General features: G+C 33.0%; 1 protein-coding gene across 3 annotated transcripts in view; it reads right to left on the bottom strand.

The window, feature by feature from the left end:
* Positions 1–20099, bottom strand: part of TAFA2 (TAFA chemokine like family member 2) — a 551182-nt gene that overhangs the window by 118860 nt on the left and 412223 nt on the right. For 2 of the 3 annotated variants that reach the window (XR_007947730.1, XM_051962154.1), the window contains exon 3: positions 651–757. Coding sequence is in view for 2 of the 3 variants with exons in the window: in XM_051962154.1 (XP_051818114.1) it covers positions 651–756 (106 nt within the window). In the remaining variant the exon portion in view is untranslated. Of the gene's footprint in view, positions 1–650; positions 758–11781; positions 11930–20099 lie in introns of all 3 variants that reach the window. The other variant, XM_051962156.1, reaches the window with a different exon arrangement.

The following is a 20099-nucleotide window of genomic DNA, read 5'->3' as shown; positions in this document are numbered from 1 at the left end:
AAGCAAAGAGAAGCCTTCTAGCTACCAAAACCTTTCAGGTTTAATGTGAATCTATATATCAGAAACTCTTTCTGCTTGGCTTGGGAAGGCAAAACCAGCAGCAGCATATTAAGTATATTATGGCTAGTGTCTCAATGGAAGTAGACACAGACACTTCAGAAACCGAGAATTAAGGTAGCAATGACATTCAGGACCCACAAAAACTTAGCTTTGACAGGCAACTCATTTGCATGCCATAGCAAAATGGATGTTATTAAAGATGGTTCCTTTATGATATCTATTGCAGTCAAGAACTTCTCTAGAGCACTCATGTGCTTCTTAATACATCTTTATTACATGTCAACTTAACTTTTCAACTGCCCCATCCAGAAAAGAAAATAGCAGTGAAATAGTCAGAGTTGCAATTTTCTATGGATTGAATCAGCATGCTAAACTGATATGGCACCAATCTGGGAAACATTAAATAACCATTTCCTTCCATAACGCACCACATTAGAAATCACTCTCTCTGAATCTTTATTTGTAGAGCACTCTCAAGAGAAATTTGCACCCAGGAAAATCACAAAAACTACCCAAGACAGAGCCATGCTTTTGTTTAAGCAGCACCAACGTCAACAAGGTGCTGAAAAAAAGGAGCTCATATTTCTTACCTTTATGGTGGTTTGCGCCAGATGCTAGTTTACCCCACAAGGTTAGAATAAATATTATTATTAACAGCTTTCCTTTTGTTGCTTTCTGTAAGTATCTCTTATTCATCCTGGGAAGAAAAAAAAAAAAAAAAAAAGGAAACCGCATAAGAACATGACACTATCACAACCATTTTTACAGAATCACAGAATTTTAGACTTCAAAGAGATCTCAATAACCACCCAGTCCAAACTATACCCAAAAACTAATTTTCACTGTAATATGCTTGAACAAGTTTTCATCCTGCTTCTGCTTGAAGACTTCCAGTAGGATTCAGCTCTTTCTTGTGCCAGTCCATTCCCTTTTGAAACAGCTATAATTACTGGAATTTTCCTGGATTCAAGCTTATGTTTAAATCTACAAATCCCACCCAATTGCTACTGGTTTCTGCCCTCAGGAGCCAAACACAATAAATTTAATCCTTTTCCCAAAAGAGAGTCCTTAAATTAAAGACTTAAAGATTTTATTTCAGATAAATAACCTCAATTCCTTCAACTAATCCTCTTATCACATAGTGCTTCATCAACCTAATTGTTTTTCTCTGGATATTCTTTATTTTATTGATATCTTTCACACATTATGCTCTAGGAATGAAATGTGATATTCCAGATGTAGGTTGACTAGGACACAATACAACGGAACTCTCAATTTATTCCTTGAAGCTCTATCTTTCTTAATGAAACTCAGAGCTACTCTGGCTGCTATGTCTGGAATACCATGCTGTTGTCTCAAACTGAACTTGAATTCTATTTAACTCCCATACTTTTTTTGAAGTAACCTGCTATCTAATCATGGCTCTCCCATCTTAAACTTGAGGGAGTTTGTAGCAGAATGCAATATATTTCTGCTTGTTAGATTTCACATGGTTAGATTCAGGCAAATGTTTTCACATTTTTGCATTTAAAACCTCCAATAGCACCTAACACTTTTAGTTCCTAATTTGACTTTGGATTTGCCTGAAGAATTAAAAATCTTTCTCTAGTAATAAACCAAGGAAATTAAAAGCGAAAAATTTCCCAAAAGAGCCTCATGAGGCAAGAAGTCATCCTCTATGTCTTATTTAACTTTTGGCTTCTAAGGATCTGTTTTGCTTATTATCTAAATAAATCTGGTACAATCTGAAGTTACCCCAACAATGTTTTGGTCCAAACAAGTATGTTTAATTCATTCACAAGTTCCAATGCTTACTTACTCATTTGAATTATCTTTGAATAAATCTATTGTGCTTTTGAAAATTGCCTTTCCTCATTAATTTGTCATTTGCCAATGGTACATAATTTTAGGGACAATTGGTGCTTTTATTCTCTCCATGGAATAAAATGTATTTCAAAAATGAAATGCCTTCAGAAGCTGGAAAGGCACAACTTCCTTTCTACAAAAATAATAACCTGTAGCTGTACTGAACAATATGTGGAGCATACCTATTGTTTTCTCAGTTATTTCAGGGGAAGAAAAGAGATGGATAAGCATCTGATTCTTAGAAATTAAACTTAGGAACTATATCATCTGAAGAGAGCCTGGACTTTGAACAAAAAATATGGAATTAATTAAGTGAAAGGGAACAGCAGAAAATAGGGAGCAGATAGGTCGTTATTTATCTTGGAGAAGAAAGGATGGGGCCCAATTATTCTTCCATCAATTTGCCACCTCACCTTAAATAATTTAAGAGGTGAAACTATAGAACAACACAATCATGAGAAGACCCATTCCACTGAGGAGTCAATAGCAAGGATCTTTATAGTGCAATATGGATTCCATGTTTAGAACTGTCCATCTATGTAGTCCAGACTTTTCAATTTACAGATGAGGATCTGAATACCAGAATGTGGTGTTCCTTTTCTTCTTTAAAATATAATAGTTCTCTCTAGGAGAGAGCAGGTTTCTTGGGGAGGTTTTCTGGAGGCAGCTTTAGTATCAGTTAAAAGTAATAATCACCCAAAATGCAGCCAGCTGGTAAAATGCAAACGTTAATCTATCAACTCTAATGAGTTAACAGTTTGTAAAGATTCCAACACTAGAAAGCATAATTAAGATGCCCAGTGTTAATAAGGTAATAAGCATCAGAGTCAGGATTTGAACACGGATCTCTTGGCTTCAGAGCCAGTGTTTGCTCCACTGTAGTATCCCTCCTGGAGCTTTGAGGTACCTGAAGTTGGGGGCTTCTGAGTAAATTATCTTTCCTCTCATATCAGTCTGCCTTTGTCCCTCACCTGCATTTTTTTCATCTGTGTTCCTTGCTCATCCCCAAACCATAGGGTAGGCTATGAGTAGTCTACTGGTCATTCAAGCAAACGTGGTGAATTTCTGATCTGGTTCAGTTTTAGCCTAAAGCCTAAAGCAGGTAACAAACTTGAGAGAACAGGGGTCAATAATCTTAATATGAGGATATCTATGGGACTGATTTAGTTTTAAAGTGTAATGTTACCTGTTTTATTGTGTTTTATTTATTTTGTTAAATATTTCCAAATTATGTTTAAACTAGTTCTGGCAGCAAAGAGCATATGTTTGATTCCTCTGGTCTAAACTAGTTCCGATCCCTTCTCCATGTTCTAAGGTTACTTTTTGACTGTCAAATAGCTTCTCTCTTTGATGTATGAATTCTTTACATTGCTTCCCCATCTGAATTATCACACCACAAATATGCTACCTCCAAAAGCAGAAAGATCTTTATTGTAACAACATATTCTGAACCTTTTCCCCTAGAAATCATGAGTACACTAAGCAAAATTTTGATCCAGATATTTAAAGGAAAAAAACATGATTGTTTGAATTGTTTGGCAAAAGAAGGCAAAATAGCTTAACAAATTGTAACTTTATCCACTCAGTCAAATTCATTTTTCAGTTAGAAACTACAAAATGAAAATATTAAATTGATGAATCGAGGAAGCCTGACATAGGAAGGGATAAGGGATTAAGCATTATATACTAAGTACTTTATAAATATTATCTCATTGGATCCTCACAACTCTAGGAAGTAGGTACTACATTCTCATTTTACAGTTGAGGAAACTGAAGTAAAAAGAGGGTAAGTGATTTGGTCAAGTTCATGCAGTTGACAAATGTCTAAGACCAAACTTGACTTTTATTTTCCTGACTTCAAGCCAAAAGTACAAAATTTGGCCCAAAAGGCTTTGGGTAGACCCTTTTGGCTCAGATCTGATAAACAAATTACTTAATCTCCCTGTGTCTTGGTTCCCTGATCTTCAAGATGAGGAATATATTTACCCTCCCAATCTCACAAGGCTGAGAGAAAAATGATCGTGGAATTTTAAGGTGCTATATAGAAATGTGAGATAGGATTTATCTTGCTATTATTACTCCATTAGCCTTAAAAAAGAAAGATCACATATGCCTTTTCCTGTCTCAGTACATGCTCAATATAGACATAAAAGAATCTTAGAGAAACTTGACAATACTCCAGGCTTTGAGAGAAAATGTAATAGAACCGGGGCTTCAATAGGGGAAAAGGGAATTCTGAGGCAGAAGAAGGAAAAATTGACCCTTGTTGGGAGGTGGTAGATTATGGAAAATATAACACAGAAGAGGAAAGGAATGATAAGAAAATCTCTATAACTGGAACAGAAAACAAACAAACAAAATAATTTGAGGCTCTTCATGAAGAGTAAAAGCTAAATGTGCTAAAGAGAAAATTAGATTCCTTGTTCCCCAACGAATGATATGATAGAGATGCACACATGCTTTTTATTCATTGAGAGAACACCTATTAAGCACTTGATTAAGTCTCTTTTTATTTTTGTGGAAAAGATGGAGAAAAATGGACTAGTGCCAACTTCAAATGGAAATAGAAATAATCCAAGCAGAATGCATGTTGGTTTAGAAAACCACATATTAACATTATCTTTTTTTATTATATTAGCATTTGTTTTGTTAAATATTTCCCAATTAGATTTTAATCTAGTTCAGATCAGACTTGAGAGTATATTTGATAACTCTGGACCAGTTGATATTCAGTTAAGTGAATTTGAAACTGGCTGAATGGCCGGATTCAAAAAGAAGTCATTAATGGTTCAATGACAACTTTATAGCAAGTCTGTTGAAGTATCCCAGAAGATGTATGATATTACCCTGTTCTTTTTAAGTTTATATCAATTGCTTTAATAATGTTTTAAATGGCATGCTCATTAAATCTGAAGTTAAAACAACTTTGAAAGATATGGACAAATCTAAAATCTTAAAATTAAGTTTAAACATCAGCTTCACAACTATAGAATGCTGGGAACATAGTTATGGGGGAATTTTTATGATTTAAGATCTGAGTTGGTGTGCTATGAGACCCCCCCAGAAAAAGTTAATACAAGCTTGGCACATATTAAGACAGTTTCCAGAAATTAAGAAGTGATTTTTTTTTTACATTTCATTCTAAGTGTTATAGTTTGAGGAGAATATTGACAAACTGGAGAGGAAACAGGATCATTTTATCGTCATTCACCATTTATTCTTGAAGAGGACCAATAACATCAGGAGGGTAATGTTTATCTTGCAAATGAATTGGATTTAAGTGAGGCAGAGCAATGCTTTGTCATCAGCCTTCCTCTCTCCTCCAGAGTCATCAGAGTCCAGTGGCAAGACATAGGTGATTGCCCAGATACAGAGGAGGTTTTTTCTTAGATCTAACTAAGAGGGAGAAGGATAATTAGTATATGTCAGGAAGATCAGTTGAAGGGACTCAGGTTTAGTCTGGAACAGAGACAATTTGGGGCAATGTGGAAGCTTTATTCAATGACTCAAAGGTTTATAATCTAAAAGAGAATGAATTTGTCCATGTAGCACAGAATGAGAAACAATGGCTAGAAATGGCATAGAGGTAAATATAACAATAACAACTGGCACCTCTATAGCACTAATTATGGGCCAGGACTCTGCTAAGAGCTTTACAATTATTTGAGCTTCACAACAACTCTAGGAGATGGATTCTTTATTGTTGTTGTTGTTCAGTCATTTCAATCCAATCTAATCCTTTGTGATCTTATTTGAAGTATTCTTGGAAAAGATACTGGAGTGGTATGCATTTTCTTCTCCGGCTCATTTTACAGATGAGAAAATTGAAGCAAGTGATTATGTGATTTGCCTAGGGTCACACAGGATTTATCTGAATTAGATTTGAACTCAAATCTTCTTGTCTCCAGGTCCAGTGCTCTGGATTATGGATTTTAAAAATGGGATGAGCTATCTTGAGAGATGATGAGTCCCCTTTTATTTCAAGTCTTCAAGAAGAGACTGCAAGAAGCTGCATGAGTACCTGACAGGTATCTTACAGTGAGGATTCCTCTATACCATTTGGTTTTTGCTTTCTTTTTGCCCAAAATTTTCTTTTCTTTTCACTTATGTTCTAGCCCTCATCCACATATACAGATATTACCTTATCTCCAGCCCTACATTTCAGTCAAACTGAATCTCCCTCCTCCAAGTCTTTGCAAAGGCTATTTCCAGTGTTTGGAATGTGCTGGCTTCTCACTTCTTAAAAATCAATATCTAAAGGCTTTGCTTTTAAAGTTCTGTGATTCTGTGGAGACTGAATGTAACTCAACACATGCTATGTTTACTTGTTTTTTTTCTTTTCCTTCTGTTTTTTTTTTCCTCTTCTGGTTTTTCTCTTTTATTTTGATTTTTCTCTCCCAACATGATTCATAAAGAAATGTGTATTTTAAAAAATTCTGTGATTCTGAGTCGTTCAAGGATTTCAAACAATGGAGTGATATGACATCATGTTTGCATAAAAATCGATTTCTCTGAATGCCATAAAGAATGAATTAGTGATAGGCAATGCTGGGAAGAAGCTTATTGCCACCAGATGACTATCAGTGAAGATCTGGATGAGGATCAAAGCAATAAGTAGAAAATGAGGGCAAGATATACAAAAAGAAAATCACTAGGAGTTCAGAACCAAGTGAACATAGGATAAAGTTTACTATATCAGAGAAGGTCTTGAGACTTTAAAGAAAATCTTCAGGAAATGGCAGTACTATTAACAACAACAAAAAAAATAATGTTAGTAATTTATTACAATCTTATACCCTTTGTTGACTGAATATACTATGTACTATGTACTAATTATCACTTTAAAAAATTATTGATTGCTTTTCATCTTGGAGAGGGAGAAGGGAAGGAAGGGAAGGGAAAAATTTTGGAACTCAAAATTCTATAAAATGTAATTGAAAAATAAAATGCAAATAAGTTTAATAAAAATAATTATTTTTACTGTGAATTTCTTTCTTAGGAAACATCAAGATATAAACTTCATTTTCACTTCCGATTTTTAATCTATTTTTAGGCAAAACAATTGCTGTATAATATCTAACAATTTTTTTTCTTTTTGTCTGGGATTCTGTTTAATTAAAAACTCTGAGCTCGCCAAAATTGTAGAAGAAAATTCTGTTGTTTCTAAAGCTCAACTGCCAAAAGGCTTGAGCCTCCTTTAAGAACCATAATTATGTTCTTCCCCCCCACCCACCCAAAATACATAATTCGAGGCACCTAGGTACCTTTACTACCTCTGGATAAATATGTTTTTAAAAAAGAAACATATATTTAAAAAAAAAAGTCTTAAGTTTTTTGTAAGCACATTAACTTCAAAGCAATTTTCTTTTCTTTTTTTTTTCAACAAAGTTCATTTCAGTGCTCCTTTGCCTATTTACAGGATAAAATAAGAAGTCTTCTTTTTTGGAAATTAAGACTCTATACCATCTCATTCTTGCTTTCCTTTCTAGCTGATTTCACAGCAATTCTCCTTATGCATCCTACATTTCAGTCAAACTGAATCTCCCTTCTCCAAATGTTTACAAAGGCTATTTCCCATGTTTGGAATGTATTAACTTCTCACTTCTTAAAAATTAGTTCCTAAAGGCTTAACTCATATGACACCTCCTACATGCTGCCTTTCCTGCTCCATAGAGCTAGTGCTCTTTCCTTCATAAAATTATATTCTTAAAATTATTTTTCATATTAAAAAGCATTTTTTATCTCCTGCCTCCCTCCTCCTTTTGAAAAAAAGAAAAACAAAACTAATTCAACAAATACTCATAATCAAGCAAAACAAATCCTCACATTGATATCTTTTAAATGATGCATTTTGACCTTATGTCAGTAAATGGTATGAGATGTTAGTCTATGTTTAGTTTCAGTCATACTATTTTCCAGTTTTCCCAGCAATTTTTGTCAAATAGTGAGTTTATCACAGAAGCTACAATCTTTGAGATAATCATACATTGGATTATTATAGTCATTTACTACTGTGTCCTGTATGTCTAATCTATTCTATTGATCCACCGCTCTTTTAGCCAGTATGAAATTGCCTCTTTATAATATAGTTTTGCCTCTGGTTTGGATGAGCCATCTTCTTTTGCATTTTTTTTCATTAATTTTCTTGATATTCTTAATTTTTTATTCTTCCAGATGAATTTTGTTATTATTTTTTCTAGCTCTATAAAATATTTTTTGGTAATTTGATATGGCATTGAACAAATAAATTAATTTAGGTAGAATTGTCATCTTTAGTATAATGGCTCTAACTACCTATGAGCAATTGATATCTTTCCAGTTTCTTAGATATGACTTTATTTCTGCAAAAAATGTTTTGTGACCGAGCCCATAATAGTTTTTCTTGTCAGGTAGACTTCCAAATATTTTAAAATGTCTGCATTTATTTTAAATGGAATTTCTCTATCTCCTGCTGCTGGATTTTATTAGAAACACATAGGAATGCTGATGATTTATATATTTGTTTTATATCCTCCAACTTTGCTAATGATGTCAATTATTTCAAGTTTTTAGTTATTTTTTCTAGATATGCAAACATATCATATTGCAAAGAGTGAAGCTTTGGCAAATTTTTACAGCATAACTTAAAAAAAAAACTTTTACAATCAAAGATAGTGGTTTTCTAGTAGCAATGTATGACTGTGAGAGTTGGACTATAAGGAAAACTGAGGGCCACAGAAGCAACACTTTTCAATTGTGGTGCTGGAGAGGAAATCTGAGAGTCCCTTGGACAACAAGGACATCAAACTAGTCAATACTTTAAAAAATTAATTCTGACTACTCACTGGTAGGTCAAATGCTGAAGCTGAAGCTTAAATACTTTAGTCACATAATGAGAAGACAGGACTCATTGGAAAAGATGTTGAGAAAAATTGAAGATAAAATAGAAGGTGATGGCAGAGAATGGGATGGATAAATACTGTCATGGACAGACTGGTAAATAATGGGGGGGGGGGTAGAAGAGCCTGATGTCCTCTGATCCATAAGGTTACAAAGAGTTAGACATAATTGAATGACAGAATAACAACAACAAAATTCCCAATCCATACAGAGGTATCAGGCAAACCAAATAGAAAACTGCATAAAAACCAGGGTTCAATTCAGTATCTGGTATATACCAGATATGTGACTTTAATCACTCACTTAATTGCTTTCTAACTCTCATTGCTTTCTAACTAAGACCATAAACTGAAAAGAATGTCCTGCTATATTCAACAGTAGAGGAAGTTTGTGTACTTTAGAGTTCCAGTGGAAGCACAGACCTAGCACATGCTGTGTTGCCTTGCATATAGCACATATGTAATAAATGTTTTTGAAATGCCTCATCCATTCCATTAATTATAGCATTTGTATTAAGACCAACATTTACATAAATTTTAGAATTTGCAAAGCACTTTACATATTGACTCATTCAATCTTCCCAACAACCCTGTGAGATAGGTAACATTGTTATGCCCAATTTATGATGAGAATTTTAATTTTACATTAAAATTGCACTTTTGGCAGAATGACTAAAACAAAAGAAATTCAGATCAGAAGTAATTTAAAACCTTGTAATAAGTATAAAGGTTATCAAATATGTAGCTATCAGAAGCCCAAGCCTTTTTTAAAAATTAAAGTTTCTCTACTTAGCAGCATCCGTTAATATAAAAAATATTCAGATATAGAAACAAAATGGAAAAATGGTCAACAAAAGTGCAAATTCCATTATTTATGTGTTCAAACTATTTCTTGGCCCATTTGCTTGGGGCTAGTTAAATGGCTCAGTGAAGTCAGGAAGACCCATGTTCCTGAGTTCAAATTTGGCTTCGGACATTTACTGAATGTGTGAATCTGGGCAAGTTACTTAAAACCCCAATTGCCTCCAAGAAAACAAAGCAAAAGAAACCCAGCTATGTATCCAAATGAGATCGCTAAGAGTTGTACACATCTGAAACGATTAAATAACAAAATGTTCCAACACTGCTAATCGCTGGGGATTCAAAGAAAACCAAAAGACAGTCCCTACAATATAGGGAATCTCTGGGATTTACATAATCAACCATAGGCAGTGATAACTGAAAGCTAGGTAGAACAAACTCACCCTATTTGAATTCTTTAAATTGCTAAGTTTTGTGTGAATAATGCTATACATATCCAAATGGATTTTGGCAGAAAAGAGTTTCCCCACCCAGATATAAGGGGAAAAGAGTAGATAACATGTATTGAGGGTAAATAGGAAATAATCTCCAAGGGAAGGCTTCTTATTTTTTTTAGTGAGTTAATTGGGCCAAGCTCCGATAGCTTGGTGGAGCTGATTGTTAAATATCTGTCTGAGCAGTTACAACTGAGATATTGGGAGAAATTTATTATTTTGTTAATTGTTGAGCCTTGAAGAAAGTGATGGAGAAAATGTTAATAATGTTGATTAAACTTAAAAGTGTGTCCTGCATACATTTCTTTTTTCTAAACTGGGTTATTAAACATTTACCAACATAAATATATTATGTCTATTGGTTTTTGCGTCAAAACCATTTTTTTAATAGATCTGCAACTTCATCAGTTTAGGGTGTTAAATGCTAAAGAAATTCACTGTCTCCCTCCTGCGATTAAGCCAATCTTAAATATTTGCCCAGGACAGTGGTGGGTGACCTTACTTGCCCTAGAACACAACTGCCCCCAAAAGGACTTGAACTCAGGTTATCCTTATTCTGAGATCTTGTGCTCTCTAGCCTATTTCATCTATATTATTTTACCAAGCCTGATTATCACTGCTTTGCTTCTCTTGAGGATCATTAGGAGGATGCTACAAGATTGTGCATTTAATAGCACTCCAGTCTTTTTAACTTACTCTGTTGATGCCGCTGCACTAGCAACCACCATGCAAATGCTTTGAAAAAGCCAGACTGCTTTGTCAATCCGAATTAAGCCTGAGACTATTTAGCTCAGGATCGCTTTCTGCTTCATGAAATCACTTCTCAAACCCTCCACAAGCAATTCTGCTAAGCTTGTTTGTTGATTTTTAAAATATGTTCTACAATGTACAAATCTGTTTTTATCTCCAAGTCAGATAAAGAAAATTCACTATGATTATGATTTGAAGGAGAAAATAAGATATCATAGGGTGCCATCTGTAATAGACAATTCGCATGCCATCCATAAGAGTCAAAGTTAACTAAATTAAATATGAAATGTACTAAAGCCCTTCCATTGAAATCAAGTCCTATTGAATATGCATCCTTTTTTTGAATTATCACTGGTAAAAGAGAAAATGAGAATACTTGATATTTACAGATAATCCCAACCTTTCATTTAAGTCTCAGCCTTCTCTTAGCATCCAAAAATAAAATATATATAGCAACAATCTGAAAGAAAAAAATACAGTTCCTCTTTCTCCCTTTTAGGTTCTAGCCAACACTTTGCAGTTTGACTTCAGTTGTCATTATTTGACTAGAATTGCTCTCTCCAAAGGTAAAATATCAATCCCCATCCTTCTTGATCTCCCTGCTATATCTGTCCAATCTACTTACTAGACATTTCACAATAAATGTCCCATGGGCATCTCAAATGTAATATGTACAAAGCTTAACTCATTATCACATACACGCACATGCAAACATCACTCTTCTTAGCTTCCCTATTTCTGTTGAGGGCGCTACTATTCTTCTGGTTACTTAGAGAAATATTAGCAATATCCTTTACTCCTGACTCTGCCTTACTCCACTGATTCAATCAATTGGCATACCATGTCATTTCTACCTTCAATTTTCTTGCATCCATCCTCTTTCCTTTATTTAAATAATGACTACCCAAGTTCACATCCTAATGATCTCTCACCTGAACCATTGATGCAGCCTCCTAATTGGTCTTCCTGCTTCAAGTTTCTCACCTCGTCAGACTGGCCTCCACACAGCTGCCTAAAATGCAGGTCTGACTCTGTCACTCCCCTTCTTAATAAATTTTATCTTCAGTGAGGAATCATAACCTTAGAGTGAAAACACAATCACACAATCAATGCAATACCTAAAACAGTAGCTAAAAGGATGTCCCACAGATGTGACAGTGACCTGGATTGAATTTAAGAGTTATATGCCCAGTTGCTTGCTCAATTCTTCCCTAGTTTCCCAGTTCTTCATAACACAGAATAATATGGAACCCTGAATAAAAATATTTAAGAACCATTAACTTAAAAGATTGAGTACTTTCTTTTCTTCAGTACTTATTTCTTATTACCTTTACCAGAGTAAGAGATCAGGAAGATAGGAAGCCTTTGGTAATATTGCATTTCCCTAGACTAATGTCCTGATGTACAAATACAAAGCATTTCCCTTTCTCTGTCTCTCTCTCTCCTTGCCTTCCCTCTCTTCTCTCTCCTCTCTCTTCTCCCCTCTCTCCTCTCTCTTCTCTCTCTCTCCTCTCTCTCTTTCTCTCTCCTCTCTCTCTCTCTCTTTCTCTCTCTCTCTCTCTCTCTCTCTCTCTCTCTCTCTCTCTCTCTCTCTCTCTCCCCTCCTTACAAGTTCAGATTTCCCTCAAGAATGTTATTGTCAGAAAATTCATATAGCTTTTCATGGAATTCCTGAACTACCTCCATCTGAAGGGAATTTACTGTGAAAACATTAACAAGGACACAATTTTATGTATTTCTACATGGAAAAATATTGCAAATTACACTATTTGTACATATGTGTTTGGTGTGCGATATAACTATGGTTATCATAATAAATTAGATTTAGTAGAAATAGCAGAATATTGTCAATACTATATTAATATGGTACTTGGGTAATAGGTTAACCACCTGAGCATTTGACTGATTAACAATCCAAGCAGCAATCATCCAGCTGCTGTGAACCATACCCTATATTAAACCTCTGTAATACATTGTTTATATTTTATTGTCTCTTACAATGAGATTTCAATTCCTTTAACTTTCAATTTATTCATTCATTGATATTATAGATTCTTAAAGGGCCCAAATTTCTGGGACTTCCATTTCTGAATCAAAATTGTTCTATGAATATAAAATTTTTGCATAATGCCATTCACTTTATAGCCATCTTAATGGAAAATGTATGAGATTAACTCTTTCCTTTCCTTTTCCTAGACTAAGTTTGCATACTCCAACATTTCACTGTAAACAATAGGTTCTATGGCTCTTCTAGTTTCCTTAGCTAGAAAGCAGATGTGATTTTTATAGGATATGCTAAAAACGCACAGCAATAACCAAATGGTTATCTATGTCATCTTAAGAATATTTTCCAACTGTAAGATTTATTAGATTGTGGAATAACACCCCACAGTAATGATGGAAGTTCAATTGCCTAAGTCTATTCTTTAAAATGCATTGTGAATCAGTCTCCTCTTTTATATCTTGGAAGGGAATTAGACTAAATCATTGACATTTTTGCCATTTGCTAAATGCCTCTATCTAAAACTTATTGACCTTATTATTGCCTTTCACTCTCTAGATTTCAATCAAGGAAAACACAAGGAATCCAGGTGATAACATACAGCATATTTTTTTAAATTAAAATTATATATGTATATTCATTTTTACATATTTCTATATGAGTAGAAGATATATCTAAATAAAAAGGAAAAAAAAACACAAAGTGAAAAAAGAAGAAAAGAATGTGAAAATAGTATGCTTTGATCTTCATTAAGTCAACATAGTTCTCTTTCTGGATATGGATGATATTTTCCATCCAAAGGTTATTGTAATTGCCTTGGATCACTGAATTGCTGAGAACAGCTAAGTCTATCATAGTTGACCATCACACAATTTTACTGTTATTGTGTACAGTATCCTCCTCCCTTCATACAGAATCAGTTCGTATAAATTTACACAAACTGATTCTGTGTAAATCTTTCCAGACTTTTATGAAATCAGCCTATCCATCATTTCTTATAAAAACAATAACATTCCATTATTTTTATATATTACAACTTATTCATCTATTCATCAATTGATGGGCATCCACTCATTTTCCAATTTTTTGTCACTATAGATAGAGCTATTGCAAATATTTTTGCACATGTGGGTCCTTTTCCCTCTTTTATGATCTCTTTGGGATATAGAACTAATTGTTGCTCTGCATACAACATATTTTAAGAAGTAATACTGCAAAGGTTCAAACTCAAATAAGAAGCCAAATCTGGAGTTAACGATCTGCTTTCCAGACAATACTGAATCTAGGAAAAGTAACTTATGGTCGTATAGATAGCATTAAAAAAAACTTACTTGGAATAGATTTCAACAATAAACTAGATTTATACTAGATTTATTTATACTATATACTTTTTTATACTTTATACTTTTACATATACTTTTATTTATACTTTTATTCATTTATACTAGATTTATTTAACAATAAATTAGCAATAGTAATTTTAGCACATTTCTCTTGAAAAGGGGGTATATATGTCAATACTCCATAAACTAGATTTTTACTGAAATATATGGTAAACATATTGGTCAGATAGTCTATGCCACATCTTAATGGGCTCTCTCTTTTCTAGCACTTATTATTTTTCTCTCTCCTTTGTTCACCATGCCACCCTTTATTTTGTATGTGTTCAGCTTCACCAAATAGATTGCAATATATAATCACATAGGAGATTAATAAAACACAATTATATTTAATAAAAGCTTAATGATTAGGAGAGAGGAACTAGACCTATAATTTCAGAGTAAAGGCAACTACTGAGTGAGAAAAATTCCTTTACCAATGGAAGCTCACATCTTCTCTACCACTTAAAGTCATACAGCTGCCCAGAACATAGAGAAATTAAGAATCTGCCCAGAAACAAACAACCAAAATGTATCAGAATTGAGACTTAAACCCAAGTCTTTCTGCCTTTGAAACTGACTCTTCTTCCACTACTCCATGGTGCTTCTTTTAACATTAATAATTAATGATGAATTTATTGTTTTGTTTAGGTTTTGGTTTGTTTTTTTCATAATAGGGATAATATGGTGATAATTACTAAATTTCATGTGAAGGCAAAATTTTATTTTGACTTGTAGATTTATGAAGAAAAATCTTCATGGTATTTCATTATAAATGAGGTTACCTGATTTTTGTGCTCATTCAAAAAGCTGTTTGAGATTCAGATGAATGAAACTAGAGCCATTCCCCAATTGATAAGTGGTTTAAGAATATGAACAGGTAGTTTTCAAAGGAAGAAATTCAAATTATCAGCAACCATATAAAAATGCTCAGGATCAGTAATAGAGAAATGCAAAGATTCTACCTCTCATCCATCAAATGTTTAACAATGACAAAAAAGGAAAAATAAAATGTTAGGCCAAAGAAAAAGAAAAGAAAACAGACACACTAGTATGCTAGTGTCAAAATTGTGATTTATCCCAGTCTTTTTGGAAAGCAATATGGAACTCTGCTCACAAAAGTCAGTAAATGCATACTCTTTAATCTGGCTATATCATTACCAAGTCAATATCCTAAAGAGATTTTAAAAAAATAAAAAGAAAAAAACAGACCTATTTAAAAATTTTAATTATTTAAAATTTATTCTTAAAATGCAAAAAGAAAAAATATTGCCATGTGCACAGCAGAACATAAGCGAAGATTCAAAATATTTTTGAATTTCCATTCTAAGAAAGCATAGATGATAAATAATACACATTGTGTTCAGAACAATCTATCTTTTTTTTTTGCTTCCTTGTAGCTTTTCTTTTTTTTTTCCTGCTGTGCATTTTTTTTTTCCTTTTTCCTTCCCACCCTGCCTTCCCAAAGAAGACTGCAATTAAACATGGATATACATACATATCCATATAGATACATAGATATCTATAATCATACTCATATATATACATATGTATTAATATACATCTATATAAGGAAGCTATATATCTTTGTCCAATGTTTGTCTGTATATGGATAACATTCCCCTTCATAAGTCCAACTCTTTCTATATTTCTCTAAATCTAAATCATTTTCTATTCCATAGCAATACTCCAATCTTATACTGTGTAGTTGTTTTAAATAGTCTAAAACAATATTGATTAATATGGTTGATATATGATACAGTTTTCTTATTTTTGGCTTTTGATTAAATCTATCTTATCTTTAACTTTATCTGGAATTAATGAATACTATGCCTGTTTTTTTCTAATAAATTCTACATCTGATCATAATTGTGTCTGGATATATCTCTTATGCCCTGTCCCTGCTGCTTTATTTCTACCCATTATGTTGCCTCAGTATTATTCAACCTACTCCCTCTCCCTAGATCTCTCTTATCCTCTTTCCCAACTCTTTCTTTCTCTCTTTATCCCATTCCCATTAATCTACACACCTTTTTATAACCCCCTTATTCTGAACAGTCTCATTTTGTATGAAAAATGGAAGTTAGAAAATTGCTAAAATAAATTATGGTGTATGAGTGTAAGGGACATTATTAAAATGTTAATGTAATACCTATCAAAAATGAGCTTCTCAAACATTATACACAATATTTTCACCTTGTGTTTTATTCTTTACTTTCTTGTGACTTTTCCTTTTTGTTCTGATTTTTTCCCAATATGAATCATATGAAAAATATATTTAAATGATTGTTTTATATACATAGATATATACATATGTGTGTGTGTGTGTGTGTGTGTGTGTGTGTATAATCTAGATCAGATTACTTACTTTCTTAAGGAGGGAATGGTAAGGGAAGGAGGAAGAAAAATCTTGCCAAAAATGAATGTTGAAAGGTATCTCTGCATATAATTGGAAAAATAATTTACCTTTAATATAAAATTTAATTAGTTTTATTTTTTTAAAAAAATGCTATTGACAGCAATGGCTGTCTTATTTTTTATTTGAATCTCCAGGGCTTAGTATGGTACTTTGCACATATTAATCACAATAAATGATTCATTATTTCATAATGCCATAAAAATGATGAAATGTATATTTTCACAGGAAACCAGATCTCTATGAACTGATACAAAGTGAAATAAGCAGAACTAGAAAAAATGTATACAATGACAAGATAATAGAAAAAATTTTTGAAAGTCTTTAAAGCTCTAATCAATCCAATAATAAGTCAGAAGCCTAGAGGACAGAGTATGAAACACACCACCTTCACCCTGATAAAGAATTGATGGACTTAAAAGTTGAATTGGAAAAAACAAATTTGAATATTGTTTAATGTAGGAATATTTTTTCTGGATTGTACAATTTATTATGTAATAATACAATTAATTATTGTTCAATTAGAGGTAAACAGTTGAGGGAGAGATGATAAATATATTAATCTGTTGTATTGAAGACATCATAAAGTTAACATATCCATTACACAATTCATTATTTTTTCCTCCAAACCCACTCTTCTTCCAAACATTCTGATTTCTGTCAAAGACAGCACAATTCTTCCAAAATCATAGTCTAGATATAATATTTAACTCTTCAATCATTCCACAAACCTATTTGTCAATTTTTTTCTATCCATTTACAGTCTTTAGCCTTCATCCCCTTGTATCCACATATACAGATGTCACCCTAGCTCTAGCCCTCATCACTTCTTATCTATACTTCTTATCTCCTAATTGGTCTCCCTGACTCAAATTTCTCACTATTCCAGTTTATCCTGGAAAAGATTCTCAAAGTGATTTTTCTTTAAATACGCATCTTACCATATCAATCATCTACTCAATAAATTCTAGTGGTTCTCTGTTGCCTTTTTAATAAAATAACTCCTCTGCTTAGCTCTTAAAGCCCTTCACTACTTGGCACCAATATATCTTTCCAGGTTTCTATGAATTATTCCCATTACCACACTTCATGATCCAGCCAAATTGGCTCCTTACATTGGCTTTATAAATTGTCTTTATATCTTTTATTTCTATGCCTTTGCCTGGTAGTGTCCTATGTCTAGAATATAGTTTGTCACTTCTGCCTCATAAAATCTCTCTCTTTCTTCATTTCTTTTCTGCATAAGGGGCTCTTAATTTACGGTCTATAAATGTTTTGTTTTAATATTTTGATAACTATTTCAATATGATGGATTTTTTTATAATCCTATTTTATTTCATACATTTAAAAACTTCATTCTGAGAAAGCATCCATAGACTTCTCCAGACTACCAAAGGGGTCCATAATGCAAAAAAGTTTAAGAATTCATGTTCTCTATAATGTTTTTCCTAATCCCTACAATTTGCCATTCTTCCTCTCTCTATTAATGTATCACCAAACCACTGTTGAGGAAGTTGAGATAAATGAATTTTGAAAAATAAATTAAACCTCTGAGAAGCAAAAAAAGTCCCATTGACTTTTGAGAAGGTAGGAACAAAAGACACTGAGTACATTAAAAGGCACATATTTCAAGATATTTCAGTAAAATTACTGTGTTTTAAATAGATTAAGGTTAAGATGGCCTGGTGGCAAGGGAATGAGGAAGCTTAAAAAAGAAATCTCTTCTTATCTACACATTTCTATAATTTCAAAATGAATTTACAAGGCCCATCAGAATTTGGTTCTAGAACCAACAAAGGTTTTGAAATGTATACCAGAATGCTGCCTTAGTGATGCCATCCTTCAGGGGACATATTAAACTGAAGGGGTACCACCGCATCACTGATGACTGTCCAAAAAGCAACTATAGAGCTTCAGACCTAAATGGAGTGACAAGTATCTTAATTAGTTTTAGTAATTTCCTCAAGCTGAAATCATATCACCAAATGTAACTATCTATGCTTTGTCTTTGTATTATAAATGACATAGTAGCCAACATAACTCCTGGTTATTATCCAAAGATAAAAGAACTGTGTTAGGCTCTCCAAAAATTCTACTCAGGGAAATACAATCAATATAAATTTGTAGAACCAACAAACATTCTTCTAATCCTGTGAATATCATGTACTGCAAAGAGCAATATTCAATTATCAAAACAGATGTTTAATAAAGCATGTCTTCCATTGATGTGTCAATATGACTAAATGCAATGACAGGAGAGGAAAACCCCAGAATCTATGGATCACCAATTTCTTGATTTTAAATATTCATAATATGTCACTTTATCTGCCCATGGCATGATATAATATGAGAGCATGTTGCTACTACACAATCCTGGTATTTTTACCTTCTGTACATTGTGGCATCTAGTATTAATATGCATCCTTTGTTATGTTTTTTTAAGTGAATGAGTGAACAGCTGAAAGATAAAAGGTTTTATTTTCATTATAGGTCAGTCTATGCAGATTTCCCTGTTCACAACAATCTCTAAAATGTGTTTCTTATGAATTATGAGTGTCTTCCATATAGTTCTTCTAAAGAATTAGAATGTATTATGGGACTTCTATTTCTTTATGATTAATACACATCCTTTAAGAGTAGCCAGGAATAAGTGAATCAGGCAAATTATATACAAGACGAAGAGTTCTATTTCCAAACTTTCAAAGAAGATGACATTTTATACAAAGAAAGGAGAAAGGCACAATACCAGGGACAAGTGTGTCTTTGTTCTTCTTCCATTCGTTGTCTTTTGTTTCATACTTTCTGTACAGCAAATACATCTAAAAGCACAATCTTCATAGAAATAATGACCCTATTTGCTGTCAGCCGCCAACATAACACTCTATAAACAAGGAATTTCAGAATATAATCGACTCTTCACTAATGATATGTGAGCATTACACACACACACATTATATATATATAATATGTGTGTATGTATGTGTGTGTGTGTATATGTATGTGTGTGTGTATATATATACACACACATACATATATGTATGTATATATAAGGAGTTACTCATTTAAATATTTTTAATATAAACCTGGCTTTTTCCTTCTGACTAAGATTCCCTGTAATTAATTGTAGTTATATGAAAGATGATGCAAAGTGACTTAAATTCATACTTAAAAAACAATTAGAAAGAAAGATATCTAAGAAAGAAGAAAAATCAGAAAATGTGACTTACAGTTTCCTAGGAACCATCCCTTTGAGATTTTGTTTTCACTGACTCATGTCAGGACAAACCTTTCTTTCTTTTTTTTTTTTCATTTAAAGTGACTTTTAAAATATGTACTAGAAAATTATCAACCATCATGAACATTTATAGATAAAGAGAACAGGAAATAAAAATTGTAAATGCAATTGTAAATCATATTGATTATTCTTACTAATGGACAATCAACAAAGTATTA

This window comes from Antechinus flavipes, chromosome 5 (assembly GCF_016432865.1).
Source record: "Antechinus flavipes isolate AdamAnt ecotype Samford, QLD, Australia chromosome 5, AdamAnt_v2, whole genome shotgun sequence".
NCBI lineage: Eukaryota > Metazoa > Chordata > Mammalia > Dasyuromorphia > Dasyuridae > Antechinus > Antechinus flavipes.
This window is presented reverse-complemented; position numbering and strand designations above follow the sequence as displayed.